Here is a 22,874-nt window from a genome sequence, read left to right as displayed (position 1 = left end):
ACTTTACTTATACTCTTAGAGCCAAATTAAAGAGTGTAAGTTATCCAAAAGTTCAAATGTAAACAAACACTCAACAGCATCAATGAAGGATTTTTATCCCTATGCAAAAAGAGATAACATTTTCTTAGGACCACAGACATAGAGGAAAAGATTAACTTATTTTCTGTGTGATTCTTATTGTTACTATGTGCAGCAGCCGCTGCTATTGTAATTTACATTTTAAGGATATAAATAGTAAATATATATATATATATATATATATATATATGACATAAAATCTAGTTTGGCTCTTAGTAGTCAATACTGTACCACTTAACATGCATAATCATTTACATGCCTCAGCAGACATCTCCTTATAGCTGGAAATAGTATTGAACATACATTTTGGATCCTTCACCAACTCCTCTAATGTAAATGTACTGATTTTTAATTTATCACCATGACAGCCTCAGCATTCTTCCACACTGCCCTTTATCCCAGGATCTAATACCAGATTATCTGCTTTAAATGGAAATATGAGTCCCCACTGCCAGATAACCTGGGATAAGCAGATTATCTGGGATCAGATCCTGGGATAAATGGGCAGTGTGGAAGGGCTCTCAGTCTTAAATTGAGGAGTATAACATTCGCCTGTAAATTGCATAAAGTAGTCAACTGTGGCTTGATTTCCTCAAAGGTAAAAATTAATAAGGTGAGCAATACAATACTACTAAACTAGCAGAATATTTTGATATAGCATGGATTTAATGAGGTTTTATGCTCCAAAACCCAAGTAAATGTTGCAAATTCCTTTGCCTTCTTCCACTTCAGTAAAAAGTTGCATTTAATTTCGAAATACACAATATATATAAGTGTGCAACCATTGTGCTAATAGATCTGCAGGTTCTATGATTTTAATCTCAAATCTAACGGTATAAATGTGCAAAAATGGTTGAAAAACTTTTCTTTTTAGGTACATTTTTTTTAGTTTCCAATGGAAAAAATAGAAATTTGGGAAATGTAAAGGAAAATATCTCAGATGAAGTTTTTACAGCAAAATAAACTTTTCCCATTTTTTTATGATAGAAGCAATTAGCAAATGGCATTTATAACCTACAAACAAAATTTGTGTTACATAGTGCAATTTATTGTTTGTTTTTTTCACACACCCCCTAATTTGTCATACATGTTCTTAGATAGCACAAGAATTTGCAGTTCTTGTTGCAGGAGAGATTATATTCTTAATCTATCTTGCGTTAATAGGTAAAATATGAAAATAAGTATCGAATCCATTTTGGTCCCCACCTAAGTTTCCTTTTTAGCCAGAAATTTACTTAAGTAATTTTAATGACGCGAAATGGATAATTTTCTTTTCTGACAGCTCTGGGTCAGATAGGTGAGCCCAGCTCTCACCTCAAAGACCTTCTTCTCTGGGCCCTTCATTATGAAGAGGATCCCGGGGTCCGGAGGGAAGCCTGCCGCAGCATCGTCACTCTCAACATGCAGGATGAAACAGTTCAGGCTACTTTACAAGAGAGACTGATACTGGAACCGAATGAGCTGGTTAAAGAGTAAGTCAGTGGTTTGCTTTTAAAATAGGAAAAAAAAATGGTTGATAAATAAAAGGCTTTCCCCAAAACACCACCTTGATTCTGCTATAAGGGTGTTGGGCTGGCTCACCTTAGAAGCTGGAGCTGACATATAATAAACAAACAAACAATAAATTTTATTTATACCTCGCCACCATCTTCCCAGAGAAGACTCGGGGTGGCTAACATGAGGGAGCTTACCCCACTCCCAGGATTCAAGCTGCCAACCTGCTGACCAAAAGGTCAGCAGTTCGAATATGGAGAGTAGAATGAACCCCCATCTGTCAACTCTAGCTTCTCATGTGAGGACATGAGAGAAGCCTCCCAAAGGATGGTGAAATTCAGGTGTCACTTGGGCAATGTCCTTGCAGACAGCCAATTCTCTCACACCAGAAGCGACTTGCAGTTTCTCAAGTCGCTCCTGACATGAAGGAAAAATGTAACTATTTTAACTGTTTTATTAAAAATGGAAAGGATTGTATTGACTTTTTAATATATATATATATGGATTATTTTAAATGTTTATATTTGTTGTCCTTGCCTTAGGGAGTCCACTGAATGTGGCAAAATAGTAACAACAAGACATCTCTTTCGCCAAAAAGCATTTCTACTTAACTCAAATATATCTTCTAAGAATATGCTTTAAAGACTGTAATCCTGAAGTTCAAACAATATTTATCTTTCCACCGATTTCATCAGAATGCAGTGGGATCTCTCTGGCCAATCTGAATTTCCCCGTCCCTATGCTAAGTAACTCTACAGAAAATACATCGGTGTGCTCACAAGGCTGCTTCTGACATTCACCAAATGCAAGTCCTGCTGAACTCAATGGCACTTAATTTCAGTTACACATGTGTAGATTTGCAGCCTAAATCAAGGAAAATCCAGTAGATTATGTTCATGGAGTGCAGGAAGCCATATAACATGCATTGGAAAAAGAAATTTTAAAACTTTTTTTCATTTGGTCTGAGCTCTACTCTGACTGGTGCTGTAAGGTGTTCCATATTTCCAAAATATGATGGGAGGAAGAAGCATTTGGTTAGAGAAGAGCACCCCCAAGGAGGCATGATTCCCCATTCACTCCCTAAAAAAAATAAAATCAAGATGAATCTGAAACTTTCACTGTACTATAAACATTACTTCTTATTGGGTTGCTGTGAGTTTTCTGGGCTGTATGGCCACCCAGTGATTCTGGCCATGGAAGCCTTCGACAACACATTACTTCTGATTGTTCAGCAACAAGTTCCTGTAAGTAGACATACACATCACAAATGTCATCCCATGACACTTTCAAACCAATTTGTTTGTGTTTGTGTGTGTGTGTCAGAAGCAACTTGAGAAACTGCAAGTTGCTTCTGGTGTGAAAGAATTGGCCATCTGCAAGGATGTTTCCCAGTGGATGCCTGGATGATTTTAATGTTTTACCATCCTTGTGGGAGGCTTCTCTCATGTCCCTGCATGGGGAGCTGGAGCAGACAGAGGAAGCTCATCCGTGCTCTCTCTGAATTCAAACCTTTAACCTGTCTTTCCACCGATTTCCACTGTCGGTCTTCAGTCTTGCAGGCACAAGGGTTTAACCCACTGCACCACCAGGGGCTCCTTCAAACCCATTGAAAGCAAGGAGGAAGGTGGAGTCAGCTTCTAATATGTCTAAAGGTCTAAAAACCAGGCAAAACTTCCACAGATGCAATGGGTATATTACAACCCTCTCCATAATCTACAGGGGAGGATTTTCCCTTGCAGCTGTGTTGCAACATCAAAAAGGGGTTCAAAAAAGATAGGGAGGAGATAGAAAGAAAGCAGCATTTATAGGATCTCTTCAAAAAAAATGGGATGCCAAATGTAGCTTATTGGCTATGTATTTTTTGCTCATATTTGTTTTAAAGGGCAAACATTCTTAGATGGAAAATTACATGCTATTGTAATAATATATGGCACTTCTTATGCTGTGGCAGCATGTAAGATGAATAATGGCACTATGGAGATGTATTTATCAGAGGTCAAAATAAATATAAGGTTAAATCTAATCTTATATAATTTGATTTCTGTTCATGTAACATGGGGCTTCCCTCTCAACTGTCTCTAAACCACCCCCATCAAATCTGCCTCCAAAGCTTAGTGTACTCTGTGAAGTAGAATGGGGGGGGGGGGGGGCAATATGAATAGTTGGAGAGTCTGATCTGTAAGTAGTTTGCTTTCTGTTAGCAGAAAGACACCATTAGAAATAACCCACAGAGTGAGAAGGAAAGCATATAGCAGTGAGCTATCCAGCAATGTTTGTTGTTTAACTTTCACTTGGAGAGTTTAACTTTCACTTGGAGAGTTAACTTTCACTGCAGCAATTAATACACTATCTTTTGCTTTCCATATAGGGAGGTAAGTCATGCTGTGAAGACTTTCAATTTTGAACAGGAAGAGGACCAAGAAGTGATCCAGAAAATCAAGGACAAGGTACGAAAAAGTAAAATTTAAACTATCTGGATTTCTCTGGTTTGGAAGTATGCAAAACTATATGCAAGATTAAGAGCATCCCTCTGGCAACTCTGCCTCCACATTTGTGTAATCTAGAGGAACCATACGAGAAAAAAATGTGTGTTATCATGGAATATAACAAGAGCAACTAGAAGAGTCAGGATGGGATGAAGGGGCCATACTCCCAACATGTTAGAACTGTGAAATCAACACGGATTAAGCAGTCTTTGTTCAGGATTCTAAAATCTGAAATACTCAAAAATAGTCCACATGTGTGGTTGAGATAGTGGCACTGTTGCTTTCACCGTACACCAACTTTACAGATATTCCAAAATAAAAAAACCCTCAGAACTTCAAAACATTTCTGGTTTGAAGCATTTTGAATCCAGGATACTCAATCAGTATCACTTTTAGTCTTATATATGAGTGAAGAGCATTGGTGCTGGATAAGAAAAGTCAAACAAGAAATCCTCACTATGTTGCGTGCTGCATTCATGTACATGTAGATCTTTTCCAGACATTTAAAAAGGGGAAATGCAATATTTGGATGCAGCTCTTCACCAGCATCTTTCTGAATCTGGAAAGCTAGCATAAAAGCTGTCCAGATTTTAAATCTTCTCTTTCTGGTGTGCTAGTTTTTTTATGTTCAAGAGAATTCCGGTTTGTTTTTAAGTAAAAATGCTTTGTAAATCCTGGGGGTATTGCGGTCTTGATTTCCAATTCTGTTATGGAATAACAGCATGTTGATTTTCTTTTCAAGGTGGGCTACTATTTAGCTCAGCATCAAGATTATATAAAACAATTATTGTTTGGGAAAATTAGGGCTTAACGGGTTAATACAGAGTTCCCCAACCACCATTCTAGAAATGCAGTCCAGTAAATCTAAACAGCAACAGATTGCAGATGCCTTGACTTGAATGTCCACATTTTTTATAACTTTACCCATGGATTTTCCCATTTTTGGAATTTGTCAGTACTTTATTTCAGTGTTTTAATTAATACAGTAGAGTCTCACTTATCCAACCTTCGCTCATCCAACGTTCTGTATTATCCACTGCAGTCTGCCTCCCACCTGGATCCACAGCCATTTCAATAAATTGTGATGTTTTGGTGCTAAATTCGTAAATACAGTAATTACTACATAACGCTACTATGTATTGAACTGCTTTTTCTGTTGATTTGTTGTAAAACATGTTTTGGCACTCAATTTATAAAATCATAACGTAATTTGACATTTAATAGGCTTTTCCTTAATCCCTCCATATTATCCAATATTTTCACTTATCCAACATTCTGCCGGCCCATTTATGTTAGATAAGAGAGACTCTACTGTACCTGCAAAAGAAACTGAAATAATGTGTGATTAGGTAGTGATATTTTAATATGTAAACTCATGGGCATTTAGATTTATTAAAGGTTTAGGATGACTAGATTCAAATCTATTAAAGATTTAATTCAGAATATTCAGCAGCCACTTTTCAAAACACGTCCTTTCTCTATCCCATCTGCATGTTTACATATGGAGTCAAAATGTCTGTGGGTGAAGCAAGGCCTAGGAAATGGCTGTTACAATCTAGTAATAAAAAAGAACAATAAAATACATTATTTCATTATTTTTTGATGCAGATTACCACATTAAGCCAAAAAGATTTAGTGATTGAGAAAGTGCTGAAATTTCGAGAGATTACAAAGAACACATGGCATGAAGCCCACCGCATCTACCGTGAGAAGGGAGACATCTTTGCATACAAAGAGATTCGGGACGTCTTCCTTGCTGTTGTTCAAGTCACTTTCACTGGTAATTAGGAATGGCAGAAAACGTGAGGCTGTTAAAGAGTCCTTATTTTGGGTTTATTTTTTCCATTTTTCCTTTGTAAAGACCTTCAGGCATCTTTAACACTAATCAGTCTAAAATTTTAGAATATGGCGGTAGAGTAAGATCCTATTTAAACATCTCTTTTATCTTCAGTAAGTGCCTCAGTGAATATATTAAAGTCTCTGCTAATGGAGAGCCAACATGATGTAATGGTTATTTAGGAAGTTATCTGTGTCCAAAGTGCTTTAGTCATTCCAGTATGCTAGGTATCTGTGTGATGCATATTTTAATTTCTAATCAATCACTCAACTGAAATAGTTATGTCCATAATATCTTGAAGAGCCATGATTTCAGCCATGCAAGTAGGCTTTCCACTGCTACAGCTTAAAACTATTCACTGTAATTCTCACTGTAGCCGAAATGACCTTGTAGCACTTTAAAGACTGGAAGAACCAAGTTTCAGAGGTATAAGATACACCTACATTGTTGAATTAATGCAGCAGAAGTCTAGCTATTAAATGATAAATTGGCCACAGCCTTTAGCCTTCTCTGCCAGAGTGCTGGTGCCTCACTAAACAACAAATCCCATGATTTCATAGTATTATGCCACGGCAGTTAAATTGGTGGCAAATTGCATTAATTTTACAGTATAGATGAAGCCTAAGTTTATTTCCTCAGATGCTACCAATTTATCATTTAGTAACTAGGCTTCTTTTGATGAGGCTCTGCTTGGAAGACCTAAAATGGTACTTGGTGATGGCAAACAGGCCACTAAGGATATATTCAAAGCCTGATCAATTTGTGACAAGAGTTAGGTGGCACAGAACAACTCCATGGGAAATGTTAATGCTACATTTAAATGTGGAATATTTTTGCAGTTTAGTCAGCTCAGTAATTCAGTCAGCAAAGAGTATGGTATGTCTTGTTATTGTAATATAACAATAAGCCACACTGCCACAAACTAAGGCACCATCACTCAGGACAATGTGACTATCCTTGGACAAAGGTATTACACACCCATAACTATAAATTGTTTCATAAACGTTACACAGTTGACCCTCCATATCAATTGGTGCTGCATCCACTGCTTAAAAATATTATTTAAATAAAATCCAAACGTTGATTTCGCAATTTTATAGAAGAGAAAGGGACATTTTACTATGCCATTGTATATAATGGGATTTCAACATGTACAGATTTGGTATCCACAGAGGGTCCTGGAACCAAAGTCCAGCAGAGACTAAGGGCCTGCTGTATAAATAGTCTAAAATGTATTATAAGCTTTATTAATATGAAATTCATTAGTGCCTTATTTTGGCCTGCAACTCAAATACAAAAATAATGACCAATGTTTAATGTGCAGGTGGTGTTACAGTATTTCTTTTTTTTTGAAACGAGGTTTACATTTGTTTCTCCAGATCAAACTCAGTTGCCGCGCAGGAGCTTCTCAAAGATTTGGATGAGTATCTTAAATCTACTAGTAAGTATAGGAGAAAAATGCTCTAACTTTTCTTATCATCTATAGCACATCAAGCAGACAGTAGAGGGCTCTTAGTAGTCAGTAGTCCTTTCTCAAATAAAACAGAGGCCAAGGCAATCTTGTCATCCAGAGTAGCACAAGGAAGCGCTTCCACACTGACAAACTTGGGATATGAGGATAGCAAGAATTCAATGCTCTCTGCATATTCGGGTTCTATTTCACAGGACTTGGGCTCCTCCTTGTGGTACACCCTTGAATTTTCAGTCGTGTAATACAGCAGAACAGCATCTCCTTCATTGCACAGTCTGACAATCCCATGCCGAAGCAGCCGTATCCGTGTCGTTCCCTTGACCTGGACATCAGCATTTCGAACATTTCCATCTTCCCACCGTGCTGGGTGACCATATACGCTTAACACCTTTTCACTCTCAGTCAGCACTGGAGGAAGGCAATCGTGAAGAAAGCACTTTGCTTTTTGGTCTACGGCAGCATCAACTGGAGCATAATCTGTTAGTTTTGTTATCAACCGACTGATCTTTTGCATAAAGGAAGCTCGGCGTGGATCAACACGATCCGAGTTTAGGACTCCCATGTATTCCAGGTAATCCATAGGCAGCCCTTGGCGATATTCCACATCTTCTTCGATGGCCATCTGTAATGCTGCAGGGAGGAGCTTTTCCAGTAGGTCCCCCCAGCTATTTCGCTGGTAGGAGGAAACTGTTATATGGAGCGAATGTGCGTCGGGGAGGCAGTCGCCTTGATGGATGAACCCACGTGGGAAATATAACATATCCCCGGCTTCTAACACTGTTTCCAGAATGGGCTCTCCAATCTCCATCTGATCGAAGTTGCGACTGGAAAACGGAGGCAACATTTCGGCCTCCCTCCTGGGGCTGTACACCCTCCAATGCTTCTTCCCTTCCAGCTGGATCACAAAAGCTTCAATGTCATCGTAATGAGGGGCAAATCCCTGCGTCCCAGCTGGGGTCAAGTAAGTGTTGGCTCCCACCATGCTGCCAAACTGCTCCTGGAGGATGGAGAGGAAATGCCAGACGGTGGAGGAGAAGGCCTGCGGGTTCAGCATCCGGAGGGAGCATCCGTTCTGGTAGAAGTCCCATACGACTGCTGGCAGAGCCCTGCCCACCGGGTTGTGTGTCTCCCGCTTCCCATCCTGGTAGCTGGTCACGTCCAAGTTGACGCCGAACTGGACATCCTGGTCGCGAAGGATGGCATCGAACTCGGCGGTGGAGAACAGTTCTCTGTAATACCTTGGGTTGTGCCTCTGGATCAGGAGGGGCTTCTTCTCCCAATATTGGTCAAAGAAGTCCTGAGGGGGAATGGGAGCCAGGACCCACTCGAAAAGCTTGCCGGCCTGCTTGCGGCTGTGAGGGACCTTCTCCAAGTCTTTGAGGAGGCGCCTCAATGACCATCCCTTACACTTCTCAAGCGTTTCGCCTTCAGGTTTTTTGGACTTCATTTCCCAGCATGCTTTGTCATTGGCCAGGCTGGCTGGGACTTCTGGGCGCTGAAGTCCTAAGCCCTTCTTCCGCCTTAAGGGGCTTCTTTTATGCCACTTAAGCACTTCCCCTGATTTTTTGGACTTCATTTCCCAGAATTCCTGCCTTGCTGAAGCTTCTGGGAGTTGAAACCTCACACGCTTCTTCCGCCTCTGGGAGCATTCCTTGCCATTCTCAAGCCCTGCCCCTTCGGGTGTTTTGGACTTCATTTCCCAGAGTTCCTGGCTGCCGGACAAACTGGCTGGGGCTTCTGGGAATTGAAGTCCCATCACCTTTTTGTTCTTCTTTCCCCGCAAGGGCGACGCAGGCTTCAAACCCAGCCTCTGCTTCTTTGCCTCCGCTGCCCCCTGCATACCCCCGGCTCCTGCTTTCTTCTTATTGGGGCGCTTCTGGCGGCCTCGGGGTCCGACTGAGACAGCCACGCGGCGTGTTGGGCTCGGCGGCCGCCCTGGCGACTGGAGGAAAGTCTTGTAGACCGACAGCGCGGACACACGTGGAGCCACCGCCTCCATGTTTGAAGCGGGCGGGCTTGTGTTGGCGGAGGCGTCACGACGCACGCAATAACTTCCGGCGGCGGAGGCGGAAAAGCTTTTAACTTCTGCGCTTCTGGAGTGTTCTCGTTGGCTTGGGCTTTGCCTCAGCGAGGCCCCGCCCACAAGTTCTCACGCTCGCGGTCTCGGGCTCAAGTCACGCGAGACGTGAGATATCTCACCTTATATCCCTGGAAGGCAACACAGGTATGGGCAAACTTGGGCCCTCCAGGTGTTTTGGACTTCAACTCCCATCATTCCTAACAGCCTCAGGCCCCTTCCTTTTCCCCCTCAGCCGCTGGGAGTTGATGGGAGTTGAAGTCCAAAACACCTGGAGGGCCCAAGTTTGCCCAGGCCTGGTGTAGATGCACCTTGGGAGGGAATCAGGTCAGGAAATGAGCCTATGGTCATGATATTTCGGTGACCTATGTTCATCGAACTATAAAGTTGGAAGAGGCTACAGGGGCCATCTAGTCCAACCTTCTGCCATGCAGGAACACACAATCAAAGCCCTCCTGACAGATGGCCATCCAGCCTCTGCTTAAAAGCTTCCAGAGAAGAAGGCCACTCTAGTCCAAGCCAGTGTTTCACTACTGAATAGCTTTTACCTGTTCGATTTTATATTGTGTTAATTTACTTTATTTAGCTATTGTAAGTATTTTATCCAGATGTAATTTTTTGTTGTCTGCATTCTGTAGTTTATTATGCTGTATTGTATCTTGGGCTTGGCCTCATGTTAGCCACCCTGAGTCCCCTTTGGGGAGATGGTGGTGGGGTATAAATAAAGTTGTTTATTATCATTTTACTGACACAAAAGCACAGTATGTCACAGCAAACGAGATCTATATGCTGGATTTTGTATCAAAAAATCGCAAGTCAAACACTTCCCAAGCGTCTAGGACTGTGTGATATATTTTCAAATTATGCATGCAGATCCAAGTGAGGTGGCCTTTTGCAGTTATTATTATTATTATTGACACAAAAGCACAGTATGTCACAGCAAACGAGATCTATATGCTGGATTTCGTATAACCAAATCACAAGTCGAACACTTCCCAAGCGTCTAGGACTGTGTGATGTATTTTCAAATGATGCGCGCAGATCCAAGTAAGGTGGTCTTTTGCAGTTGACAGATCATGATTTTGTCTATGTTTATTGTTTCCAAATGCCGGCTGAGATCTTTTGGCACGGCACCCAGTGCACCAATGACCACTGGGACTACCTGTACTGGTTTATGCCAGAGACTTTGCAGTTCGATTTTGAGGTCTTGATAGCGGCTGAGTTTTTTCTGTTGTTTTTCATCAATGCAACTGTCACCCGGTATGGCGACATCAATAATCCAGACTTTTTTCTTTTCCACAATCGTGATGTCTGGTATATTGTGTTCCAAAACTTTGTCAGTCTGGATTCGAAAGTCCCACAGTATTTTTGCATGTTCATTTTCCACGACCTTTGTGAGTTTATGATCCCATCAGTTCTTTACTGCTGGCAGGTGGTACTTTTGACATAAGTTCCAATGAATCATCTGGGCCACAGAGTTGTGTCTTTGTTTGTAGTCCGTCTGTGTGATTTTCTTGCAACAGCTGAGGAGATGATCCATGGTTTCATCAGCTTCCTTATTATTATTATTATTATTATTATTATTATTATTACCATCAGGCAGTTCATCCTAAGGTTTAGGTCAGGCATGGGCAAATTTAGGGCCTCCAGGTGGACTTCAACTCCCACCATTCCTAACAGCCTCAGGCCCTTTCCTTTTCCCTTTCAGCTGCATCCACACCAGGCACGGGGAAACTTAGGTTCTCCAGGTGCTTTGGACTTAGACTCCCACCATTCCTGACAGTCTCAGGAAGCCTAGCTGAGGGGGAAAAGGAAAGGTCCTGAAGCTGTTAGGAATTGTGGGAGTTGAAGTCCAAAGCACCTGGAGGGCCCAAGTTTGCCCATGCCTGGTGTGAATGCACCCATATTACTGGATTATTTTCTTACAAAAAACTGTGCCATGCTGGTTCCCTCCTAACTACATTTATTGAATAGTAATTATCCAAACCTTTGTGGGTAGAACTTAAATCTGAGTAAATATCAGTGTAGGTTGTGAGGCACGCCATATGCACACTTAACATGGTGGTAGGTGCAGTTCTACGGGTGAATATAAATTCTGTTAAAAGCACACAGCTACCATTCAGGCTGGGGAGCTGGGGATTATCTTTTCCAGTGAGATTCACAAAATGCAATAGTAATACCATGTAAATACTTGTGTTTAAATGGCATTGAGGGTTATGTGTAGCAGGAGACTGAAGGTGCATGTGCACCGTAGAATTGAAGCAGTTTGACACCACTTTAAGTGCTGTGGCTTTTTTGTGTGTGTCAGGAGCGACTTGAGAAATAGTACGTTTCTTCTGGTGTGAGAGAATTGGCCATCTGCAAGGACGTTGCCCAGGGGCATCTGGGTGATGTTTTACTATCTTGTGGGAGGTTTCTTTAATGTCCTTGCATGGGGAGCTGGAGCTGACATGAGAGCTCCCCCTGCTCCCTGGATCTGAACTGCTGAGCTTTTGGTCAGCAGTCCTGCTAGCACAAGGGTTTATCATTGCACCACTGGGCACTTTTTAGTGCTGTGGCTCAATACTACAGAATTGTGGGAGCTGTAGATTTCCAAAGTCTTTAGCTTCCTCTTCTAAAGAGTACTGGTGCCTCATCAAACTACAGCTCCCATAACCCCATACCATTGAGCCATGACACTTAAAAGTGGTGTTATACTGCATTAATTTTACAGTTTAGCTGGACCCTAGGATGCAGGCAGAGCCCAATGAAATGTGTAGGAGAGCCTACACCAAATCAAACCTGAATCTCACTAACCAGAATAATCAAAGTGAAGCTATCATACTTTGGACAGATCATCAGGCAATTGTCTGAATTATCTTGATGTAAAAAGGTACAATTTAATTAGTTACAATAATTAGGTGAGCGTTATAAAGATTACTGGACTGCACTACTATTTTTATTATGTATTATTATTACTTCACTTCTATCATGTTTTTTTCTATGGGTGGGATTCAACATGGCATATCCTGTTAGTATAAAGTACCAGAGCTTAGAAATCTTCCTTTTTTGAGCTGTACTTAACCAGAATCCCATAGCAAACTACTAAATTGTTACAGTAAAATATAATTCAGATTATAATCAGTCCTTTCAAAGCTTATGACACAATGTACCGGCTGTCATTTTCTCTATCTCATTTCACTTTGATCTTACAACTACGTGACTGCATATATAGCTGAGGTTTTTATAATGAGCTCCATAACACACCCGAAGAAGTAATTTTTAATCTGTGAAAGCTCATACTAAAATACATCTGTTAGTCTTGAAGGTGACCCGAGAAAGTGAAGTGCTGTTCATATAATTTATATAGAAATGAACCACAAATCCATTATTTGTTAAAGGGCATTTGCAAAGAGACGGGAAAATTAAGTGTATATTTTCACTTCTGTCAAAATCAAATCTTGCTTCTATTACTTGCATTTCAGCCTTGGTTGGAAATCCCACCAAACCCATGGACACAAAGAGCTTTTTTTGAAGCACTGGAAATATACAAGGCTGAAAAGGAGGAATGTGCTAAGAAATCAAAAACAACCTCAGGGAAGCAGGAAGGATCAAAGGTCATCAAGAAGAGTGAAGAAACTGGTGTCACTTTTGTGTGATGATTAGGTAAAGTCTTCCATGTACACACTGACTAGCTTTTTAGGGAAAGATTTGTAGAGACTTCACTGCCTATAATATCCAAGTGTGAGTCTTGCTATGTTCTGCAAGAATCTGAATTACTGAACTTTGAGATATATTCTGGGAGAACAGGGACTAAAAATCGAAGCAATACATTAACTACATCAAAGCTGGTAATACTTCTACAATAGACATATAGCTGCTATGGTGGAAGTATTTCAGCTCTTCACATTGGTTAAAGCAGTTTTTGAACTTGGCTTATCATGCATAACCACATGTGTTTATGCCATTATTTTAAAAGCGGAATCTGAAGTACTGAATGACAATTATTTTGTACTTATTTGTTGACACAGTGGAACAGGATCACACATCTTTGTATGTCTTATCAGAATGCTAATCGGTGTCATGGAAAGCTCAGTCTGAGTAGCAGAAGCTCACTTTCCTACAGACAACAGATGACTTGGGAGTTAAAAACAAATATGGGTTTGTAAATGCACTTTACCTATCTTTTATATATGTACTCATTTAGCATTTATATCTGTACAAAAATATTTCTCAGTGAAATGAAGAGGATCTTTGGACTACCATAATTGCCTGCCTTCTCATTTTATTACTTCCCCTTTGTAATAAAAATTAATGATTTACATTTATATATCGTGTTCCCCCTAAAACTGGGACTTGAGGTAGCTACATATTTTCAATTGGATGGTCAGAGAAATAGTGGGTGAACACAAGGAATTATTTTTTAAAAAACATCTTCAGTGCTTTAGGTGAGAAAGTTGTATAAAACATTAAAAAATTATGGTAAATGGCTATCCATAGTCATTAATCCAGAATATGTAGATGGCATGAAAGAGTCCTTCAGTAGGAATCTAGAATCTGCAAGAAATTATTCTTGTACTGTGAAGGGACAGCTGAAAACAATACTAAATGTCAGGCAGAAGCAGAACCAAGATACATTTCTCTTAAAACATAATTTCTTCATGTCAGGAAGCTTTGTTTATGTAATTCTGTCCCATAAACCTGTTAAATGGTGTATTTTAGTCTGAGTCAATTTGAGATATGCAGTTCAACCTCATGCTGAGTTAGGAGTGCCTAAGCCCATTGATTTTAATCAGCTTGGTGCACATAACTCTCCTTGGGATCAGGCTGTACATTGGCTTAAATCTCTATACTCCAGCTTACCCGATTTGTGCTTTATCTTGTATGCAGGGCATCTGTTGCTGTCACTTTCCTGCAAACATTGTCACTGCCCAACCCCAGGTTGAACTTAACTCCATAGGAACAAGGTCCATGTATAGACATCACAATTTCGAAGCCAAGCAAGTTGTAAATCTGAAAGGGAATATAAGCAGCGGGGTCATGAATTGCTTAATTGCTGATCATAATACTGTGATGGGTATCATTGCAGAAACTGCTTACCACTAGGTGGTGGTCTGCAACAGAACAATTTTTCACTTAATTGTGTTCTGATTTTACTAAGAATTGTTTTGTAGTACACTGGATATTTTGCCTAAACCAGGAGGTGGAAAAGAATCTATTTATATTACTGGGTGGGTCTGAAATGTGACAAAAGTTCTTCCTGCTTATCTTTCTTGTTTTGATAGATATAAGCATTGAAGCTGGAAAAAGATCAAGGACTCTGGTAACAAAAAAAGAGAGAGTACTTAAAATTAGTGGCATGGGAAAAAGATGAAAAATCTTGGGAACTTTTATTTTCTAGAATTTGCCTGGTGAATTTTATACCTATGTTAGGTTTTTATATTGCTCCCAGTAGGAGTGTTACTAAATATAGCCTTTCCAGAAGAAGCGTGCACAGCATACCTGTTTGCTGCAGAAGAAATGACAATGATAGGAAACTGTTTGCTCTGGCTGAGTGAGGGTTGTTATCTTGTCCACAATGGCAAGTATTGCTTGTTGTTTTGCCTAAATACTATGACAGAGCCAGGAGCAGATTGGGCAATCAAACAACATATGGGGTTTCTAAATGCCCAGGAGGGAATATTGGGAGTGTTTTTCCTAGGACCCCCCAAGTATGCACCATCACTTAGAATCTATGGGGTTGATCATATCATATGTGACAGGAACACTAATTAAAAGGTACAATCCTGATTTAATACATTAAAGTCAGTTCTCCACATTTGCAGATTTGACTTTTGTGGATTTCATGGTTCTCAGATTTGATTAGTATGTTCACTCTAGGAACATCTAAGTCATCCTATGACACTCAGAGGTTAACAAAAGGCAGAAAATTGATCCTAGAGTTACACTGGAAGATCTAGTCATTCCTATAGAGGCGCTCTCTCTGGTTTAAAAACCACTGTTTTTATTATCCTGTCCTACACCCTGAATTATAGTGAATGTTGATTACCCACTGTATTTGATAAAGTTACCTTTCAAGCGATGTGATATATAAAAGCGGTCACTGTGGGAAAGAGGAAACCCAAAGCCCACTGAAACAGCAAGATAATACTGTTGTATGTAGATCATTCATATAAGTATTTAAATCACCAGGTGATGCAAGAAGTCTAAAGCATCACTGTATAGCCTAAGATGTCATAATTATTTTCTGCCTTGAGATGCAGCAAAAATCTTTCGTGGAAGGTTGTGAGATCAGAGGATTTAGATCTAGTTTCTATTTATTTTTAAAAATAAAACCCACATAGTTGACAAGTGGAGGTATCACTTGCTTTATCCAGTGCTGCTTTATGCCATTAGAGTGTATCCGATTCTTCTATATTCACTTTATTTCAGGAGCCAGGCGATCACATGGTGCAGCATTTGATACTGGTCCTAACTTTTCCACCCTGACTGCTTTTGGCAGCGCCCTTGTGTACTCAGGCAGCCCTTCCCAGGAGAGGGTGAGAGACTGACTTGGCCTGCTGAGCCAGAATGGGTTTTGTTCTTTTAAAACTTTACCTGTCTGTCTGTCAGTCAGTCTGTCAGGATGATGTGTGCACTGTTGCTTTATTACATTGTTATCCAGGAAATGTGAGAGTGAAGCTGAGCATGGCTATACTACTGTAGTGAAGATTTTGTCATGTGTAGTCTTTCCAAGCAGTGGGAAACAAGTTCAGGTGCCTCTTCCTTATAAAATGCTGTTTGCTAATAGAGAAAATACAAAATAGGACTTCCTGTTCACTTTCAGGAAGTTATGCTGCCCAAAACAACATGAGGTTTTTATGCAAGGTTTCTGCCCTCCAGAGACCTCTAACAAGGAGAAAGACTCCTGAAGTCTATAGAATTCCATTCCTTCCCCAACACTAGGTGTGTGCTCATATTTGGTAGAAATCACCATTATTAAAACAGAGAGCAGTTCTTTATTTATTCCGCAAAGTATCCAGCAGATAGTGAATCCATTATTTGCAGATCACTGCAGGCCCGTTAGCCTTGGACTTGTAGGTATTATTAAAATAATCAAATGATACAATGCATTTTGAAGAAAGAATAGTGGGCGTAAATGCCCTAAAGTTACCAGACCCTGTCTATGTTGGAAGTTAAGCAAAGTCAACCCTGGTTAGTACTTTTATGGGAGTACAAATAATATCAGATGCTGTAGGCTATATTTCAAAAGGAAGGAACTGGGGCAAAACACCTGTAATTATTCCTTGCCTCCGTATGTCAACATTTGACTTGAAGGCACTTACACACATGAAGAGGGTTTTAATTAAATTTGTCCGCTTCGTTTTCTGGTTGGTCCTTCCCCCAGTTAATCATAAATGATATATACAGCTCTTATCTATAAGTTGCCCAAATTATTGATAAAGAAACATTCAATTATGAAAAAATAAGATAATGTAATTTACTAAGTGAACATGGTTTTTACAACTTGAAGCAATGCTCTGACTTGAAAAGTATCTACATTTTCTGCTCTGGTGCATAATCTTACAAATGGGAAAGTAAAGCCTATGTTCCCATGACTCAAATAAACAAAAAGCTGCTGTAATTACTCTTTTCTCTTTTGTCCTTACTGTGCTTATCAGAGGCAGCATCCAGAAAAGAAATAACTCTCAGTTCTGGGCTCATTCAAGTCAGAATTCCCAAAAGAAAAGCTATCAGATGTGATATAGATGAGTGGCACAGAGGCTGAAAGAAGCTCAGTGGATTGCTATCTTTACTAATCAAATTCTCCTTGAGTGGTAAAAAGCACGGCATCCTCCATGCCTCTGTATTGAAACTACATTCACAGAGAAATCATCTTGTTCAGAGCTGAAAACTATTCTGCTCTTACCTCTTAAATCCAGTCCCATGTTTGAGTTCTGATTTCATTTAGATCCCGGATTAGCTTTAGATATATTGTAAGCTTTAAACATTTTAACATAGCCAATGTTCATAGGCTCTATGGCAGAGGAAACTTCTGAAGATATCAAGAGATACTGGTAAGAGGAAATATCTGTCCAAACCATGTACATGGAAGATACAATGCAGGTAGGAGTTTAATATAGAAATATTGCCTACTGTCATCATATGGACAGATGTGGAATAGACAAAGCAGTGCAGAGCTGTTTTGCTTTGAGCTTCCATAAACAGAAGCAGCCTGGCAATCCAGACATGGGTGCCATGGCATTTTCTTCAACAGAAGTTAGAAGGCATAATATTCCTCTAGAGCAATGGTTCCCAAAGTGTGCTTCATGGAGTGCTTGAGGTTCTGCAAAGCATACTGAGGAGCTCTATGGTTCCCTCCTCCCCCGCAAGCTTTCCCTCCTCTTTCCTGCTCCTCCCCACTCCCTCACCGACAAAAGCCTTTTTCTCTTGGCCTTCCTTGCTTCTGAAACCCTATTTCCCTCCCATTGCTCAGAGGGTGCTTTGATTGTGCTTTTCCTGCATGGAAGAAGGGAGTTGAAGTGGATGGCCCCTGGGGTTTCTGCTATTGTTGTTGTTGTTTTTACAAAGGCTGGGTGGCCATCTGTTGGGGGTACTTTGATTGTACTTTTCCTGCATGGCAGAAGAGGTTTGGACTGGTTGCCCCCGGGGTCTTCCACTAAAATACTGTTGAGTTTATGTTGGTCAAAAAGTTTGCCTTTGCCGGATACATATAAATGATATAGAATATAATATATAAACATTTATTAAGGCTCCACAAGAAACTAAAAAGCGCTCAGCAGCTGAAAAAATTTGAGTATCCCTGCTCTAGAGTCAAACCTAATCCTTGGTCCTCCAGGTTTTTGGGACAGCAACTCCCAGAAGCCCCAGCCAGCTTGGCCAACTATCAGGAATTCTAGGAGCTGAAGTCCAACATGTTGCTGTTGTTCATTCGTTCAGTCGTCTCCGACTCTTCGTGACCTCATGGACCAGCCCACGCCAGAGCTCCCTGTTGGCCGTCATCACCCTCCGTCACCACCCCCAGTCCAGTCACTTCAAGGATGCCATCCATCCATCTTGCCCTTGGTCGGCCCCTCTTCCTTTTACCTTCCACCTTCCCCAGCATAATTGTCTTCTCCAGGCTTTGCTGTCTCCTCATGATGTGGCCAAAGTACTTCAACTTTGTCTCTAGTATCCTTCCCTCCAATGAGCAGTCGGGCTTTATTTCCTGGAGGATGGACTGGTTGGATCTTCTCGCAGTCCAAGGCACTCTCAGCACTTTCCTCCAGCACCACAGCTCAAAAGCATCGATCTTCCTTCGCTCAGCCTTCCCTAAGGTCCAGCTCTCACACCCGTAGGTTACTACAGGGAATACCATGGCTTTGACTATGCGGATCTTTGTTGCCAGTGTGATGTCTCTACTCTTTACGATTTTATCGAGATTGGACATTGCTCTCCTCCCAAGAAGTAAGCATCTTCTGATTTCCTGGCCACAGTCTGCATCTGCAGTAATCTTTGCACCTAGAAATACAAAGTCTGTCACGGCCTCCACATTTTCTCCCTCTATTTTCCAGTTGTCAATCATTCTTGTTGCCATAATCTTGGTTTTTTTGATGTTTAGCTGCAACCCAGCTTTTGCGCTTTCTTCTTTCACCTTGATTAGAAGGCTCCTCAGCTCCTCCTCGCTTTCGGCCATCAGAGTGGTGTCATCTGCATATCTGAGGTTGTTAATGTTTTTTCCAGCAATTTTCACCCCAGCTTTGCATTCATCAAGCCCCGCACATCGCATGATGTGTTCTGCATAAAAGTTAAAAAGGTTGGTGAGAGTATGCAGCCTTGCCGTACGCCTTTCCCAATCTTGAACCAGTCTGTGGTTCCGTGGTCAGTTCTTACTGTTGCTACTTGGTCCTTGTACAGATTCCTCAGGAGAGAGACAAGGTGGCTTGGGATGCCCATCCCACCAAGAACGTGCCACAGTTTATTATGATCCACACAGTCAAAGGCTTTAGAATAGTCAATGAAGCAGAAATAGATGTTTTTCTGAAGCTCCCTGCCTTTCTCCATTATCCAGCGGATATTGGCAATTTGGTCTCTTGTTCCTCTGCCTTTTCTAAACCCAGCTTGAACATCTGGCAACTCTCGCTCCATGTATTGCTGGAGTCTTCCTTGCAGGATCTTGAGCATTACCTTACTGGCATGAGAAATAAGAGCCACTGTACGGAAGTTTGAGCAGTCTTTCGCATTTCCCTTTTTTGGTATGGGGATATAAGTTGATTTTTTCCAGTCTGATGGCCATTCTTGTGAAGTCCAACATACCTGGACAATAAAGTTTGGAAACTACTGTTCCAGACATTTCTAAAGCAATGGCTCATGGAGCCCTTCTTCAAACTAGCAACAGGACAAGACTGCATCTAGTACTGAGACTGGTACCTCTTGTAGAGGACTTGCTTCAGAGCAGAAATGGAAAAATTTTCATCAAATGTCTAGATGTCTGGAAAGGAAGCATAACTCACTACGCAACTACAACATCTGCACTTCATAACAAGAATCCCCCTGCTCAGTTTCTAAATGCAGTTTAGACTTAGAAACCAAAAGACTACCAATTACTTTTGCAGAAGGGAGCAAGATTGCTTTTTATGGTGATCTGGCCGTACCTTTTGAAGTGCAAGCACTCAGTATGATAATTCTCACAGCCATGCCCCCAAGGAAAGTCCAAAAATGAAAGCAGCTATGTTGATGCATATCAACAAACCAGTTCTAGCAGCCTTCTTTTCCAGCCGGAATAGGTCTTTTGTAAAACACACAATTAAGAACAAACCACCTCCAAATCCAACATGGTAAATTATACTATTGAGGTTCATGGCAATACATTATAGCTAGAAAAAAAATCCATACCCTCACAACATTCCCCTGAGCATTGCAGCTAAACATAAAGCATGATGGGGTCCTGGTGTTTTGGTTCAGTGATTCCCAACTCCACTATGTCACATGTTTTCTGTGTTAATAAAGGAGGAGACAAAACCTAGTGCCAGTTATTCAATTGGAGGTTTTTACTGATATCCATCAACTTATAATATTGCTGAATAGAATGATATCACTTCAATTATTTTAATAAAGAAATTTAAAATATACAGATTTGCTGTAACTGTTTATTTTATTCCTCCCATTCTACACTAGATGTCTGTTCTTATTTAGTAAATGCAGAGTCAATTGAAGACCTAATTAGAGTTAAGTACAATGCTACTCAAAGATGAAGTACTTTGGCCACATAATGAAAAGATAGGAAAGCTTGGAGAAGATAATGATGCTGGGGAAAATGGAAGGAAAAAGGAAGAGGGGCCAACCAAGGGCAAGGTGGATGGATGATATCTTTGAAGTGACTGGCTTGACCTTGAAGGAGCTGGGGGTGGTGATGGCCAACAAGTAGCTCTGGCATGGTCTGGTCCATGAGGTCACAAAGAGTCAGAAGTGACTGAATGAATAAACAACAAAATGCTACTCAGATCTCTTGAGCATGTAAACAGCATTACTAGGACCCCCACAAATTTATAAAATAACTTCCTAGAAAGAAAGATGCTTTAAAACTAGTTTATTTTTAGCACTGTTGCCATATTCATCTGAAATGTTGAAATTCAAAATTCAGAGTAAATATACTTTCAATTTTAAAGGACTTTGTTCCTGCAAGAGTTAAAACATTGTACAGTTAGAAGTAGTGACTAATTTTCTTAAGTACTGGTGTATCTTCCAGCATCCATCTGGTTAAAGTTGGTGTGTTTGTAAGCACCAGAATTTGGTGTGGGGCCTAGAAAACTCATTGGAATAAGATATAAGTAATAGCATCATTTATTGTAAAAACATAGATACAAGTTGAATATCTCTTATCCAAAATGCTTGAGACCAGGTGTATTGGATTTCAGAATAATGGTATTTCCATATATGTGCATAATGAGATAATTTGGATATAAGTAAACACAAAATTCATTTGTTTCTTACAGACATAGCCTAAAGTCAAGGTTATAAACAGAAAGTTAAATGTGTCACTGTCTCAGAAAGTAAAAGCATCACTATCTCATTCTTCCATATGGCTAATAACAAATTTTTGAGTTACTGATTTTTGTATTTCCAGGTAAGGGATGCTCAGCCTTTACTACATTTATTCAGAAGAAACCAGAGCAGCTTACTCAGACATTATTGCACAACAGCTAAAATATAATTACAAATTGCAAATAATAAAAAGTAATGAAAGCAGCAAGATTAAAAATAAAAACCATATAACAGAAAAAGAAAAGTGACAGATCAAAAGGGAAAAACAATCTCTATGGAAATACAAAATAACATAAAGTAACTCAAGAGCCTTCAATTCATGTCAAAGTGCTCCTCAAAAATCAAGAACTTGGCATCTAAAAGCTAAGTATTGGGACTGCCTTCCCTAATGTAATATGTCAAAAGGGCCCTGTCAATCAAGATCATGTGTCCTAATTTAGAGACCACGGTTCTTTGCTTTGCAAAGTGCTTTGCTTTGTCCCAACAAGCTATTTCTATTATGGTTAGTTGCCATAAGTTGTAATTATGTCTGTGTTATATGTAGACTTGTAAACTAATTAGAATGTATTCCTTGTGTGTATGTTTGATTGGTTGTCCCTAACAGATCTTCTTCCTCGAGCTTTAATGTCTTTCTGCTATCTGATGTCCCCGAACTTCTCGTCTTCTTTCTTATTTCATCTTTCTACTTGTCCCATCATTTTTTCATCTCCCTTTTTAGTTGCTGATATTGAGTTTCAAAATGAAATACTGTATAATATGAAGTAGCTAGCTTGAGTTGACTGTCTGGATAAATATATAGCTGAAGGCAGCATATGTTGAGGCCAGAACAGGCTGTCCAAAGTCAATTTAAAAACAAAGACATAAGATGTAGAAGATAAATGAGAAGTCCTGGAGTTAGCTCCTAAAAACAAAATTGGTCCTCAGTCTCACAGGCCATCTGGTTATAGCTTTTCTTTCTTTTATTTTCTTTTGCACTGTGGGAATCACGAGAATTATTATCTAGATAAATTAGGGTAATTCTTAATTTGTAACTATATCTCTAGAATATAAAAATCCAATGCAAATGGGTGTGCTTTTTGGCAATACATAACTAATATATTTCTGCTGTTCAGGAGTTTAATGCTAACCTCCAATATTGGAGAAAGGAAACTATTCTGGTACTCAAGTCATACAGGCCTTTAAAAGCAAGCACAAATACCTGACCATTAATAAGAAATTAATGCACTTGAGTGTGTGCGGAAGAGAAAAACCCTTTCAAATGTTCATTTCCATATCAAATGGGAATATCTATGTATGTCTTCAGACAAAACAAAACTAGCATTTTTATCTGTCATACAAAGCTAATCCCTCAATACTGTACCTGTTCATAATTTTCGTACTTCTACATTTCAAGCAAATGTGTCAGGTTTTTAATGAGTATGCTGAGTA

At 40.1% G+C, this 22,874-nt stretch overlaps 2 protein-coding genes across 4 annotated transcripts in view; one reads left to right on the top strand and one right to left on the bottom strand.

Annotated features, from left to right (window-relative positions):
* HEATR4 (HEAT repeat containing 4) overlaps positions 1-18,006 on the top strand; it is a 36,181-nt gene extending 18,175 nt beyond the window's left edge. The window contains exons 12-17 of one of the 3 annotated variants that reach the window (XR_010908979.1): positions 1,361-1,550; positions 3,941-4,019; positions 5,667-5,838; positions 7,275-7,336; positions 12,908-13,583; positions 15,855-18,006. Coding sequence is in view for 2 of the 3 variants with exons in the window: in XM_060761210.2 (XP_060617193.2) it covers positions 1,361-1,550; positions 3,941-4,019; positions 5,667-5,838; positions 7,275-7,336; positions 12,908-13,081 (677 nt within the window). In the remaining variant the exon portion in view is untranslated. Of the gene's footprint in view, positions 1-1,360; positions 1,551-3,940; positions 4,020-5,666; positions 5,839-7,274; positions 7,337-12,907; positions 15,247-15,854 lie in introns of those variants that run through there. The other 2 variants (XM_060761210.2, XM_060761202.2) reach the window with 2 other exon arrangements.
* RIOX1 (ribosomal oxygenase 1) lies at positions 7,192-9,491 on the bottom strand. The gene has a single exon (XM_060761222.2). The coding sequence runs from the start codon at positions 9,363-9,365 to the stop codon at positions 7,386-7,388; it is 1,980 nt and encodes a 659-aa protein (XP_060617205.2). The 5' UTR covers positions 9,366-9,491; the 3' UTR covers positions 7,192-7,385.
* Positions 18,007-22,874: the final 4,868 nt, after the last annotated feature.

The sequence above is a fragment of the Anolis sagrei genome, chromosome 1, assembly GCF_037176765.1.
Source record: "Anolis sagrei isolate rAnoSag1 chromosome 1, rAnoSag1.mat, whole genome shotgun sequence".
NCBI classification, from domain to species: Eukaryota; Metazoa; Chordata; class Lepidosauria; order Squamata; family Dactyloidae; genus Anolis; species Anolis sagrei.
This window is presented reverse-complemented; position numbering and strand designations above follow the sequence as displayed.

Excerpts from the sequence above, each read along its gene's own strand:
- RIOX1 (XM_060761222.2), bottom strand. The coding sequence starts at position 9,365 with ATGGAGGCGGTGGCTCCACGTGTGTCCGCGCTGTCGGTCTACAAGACT.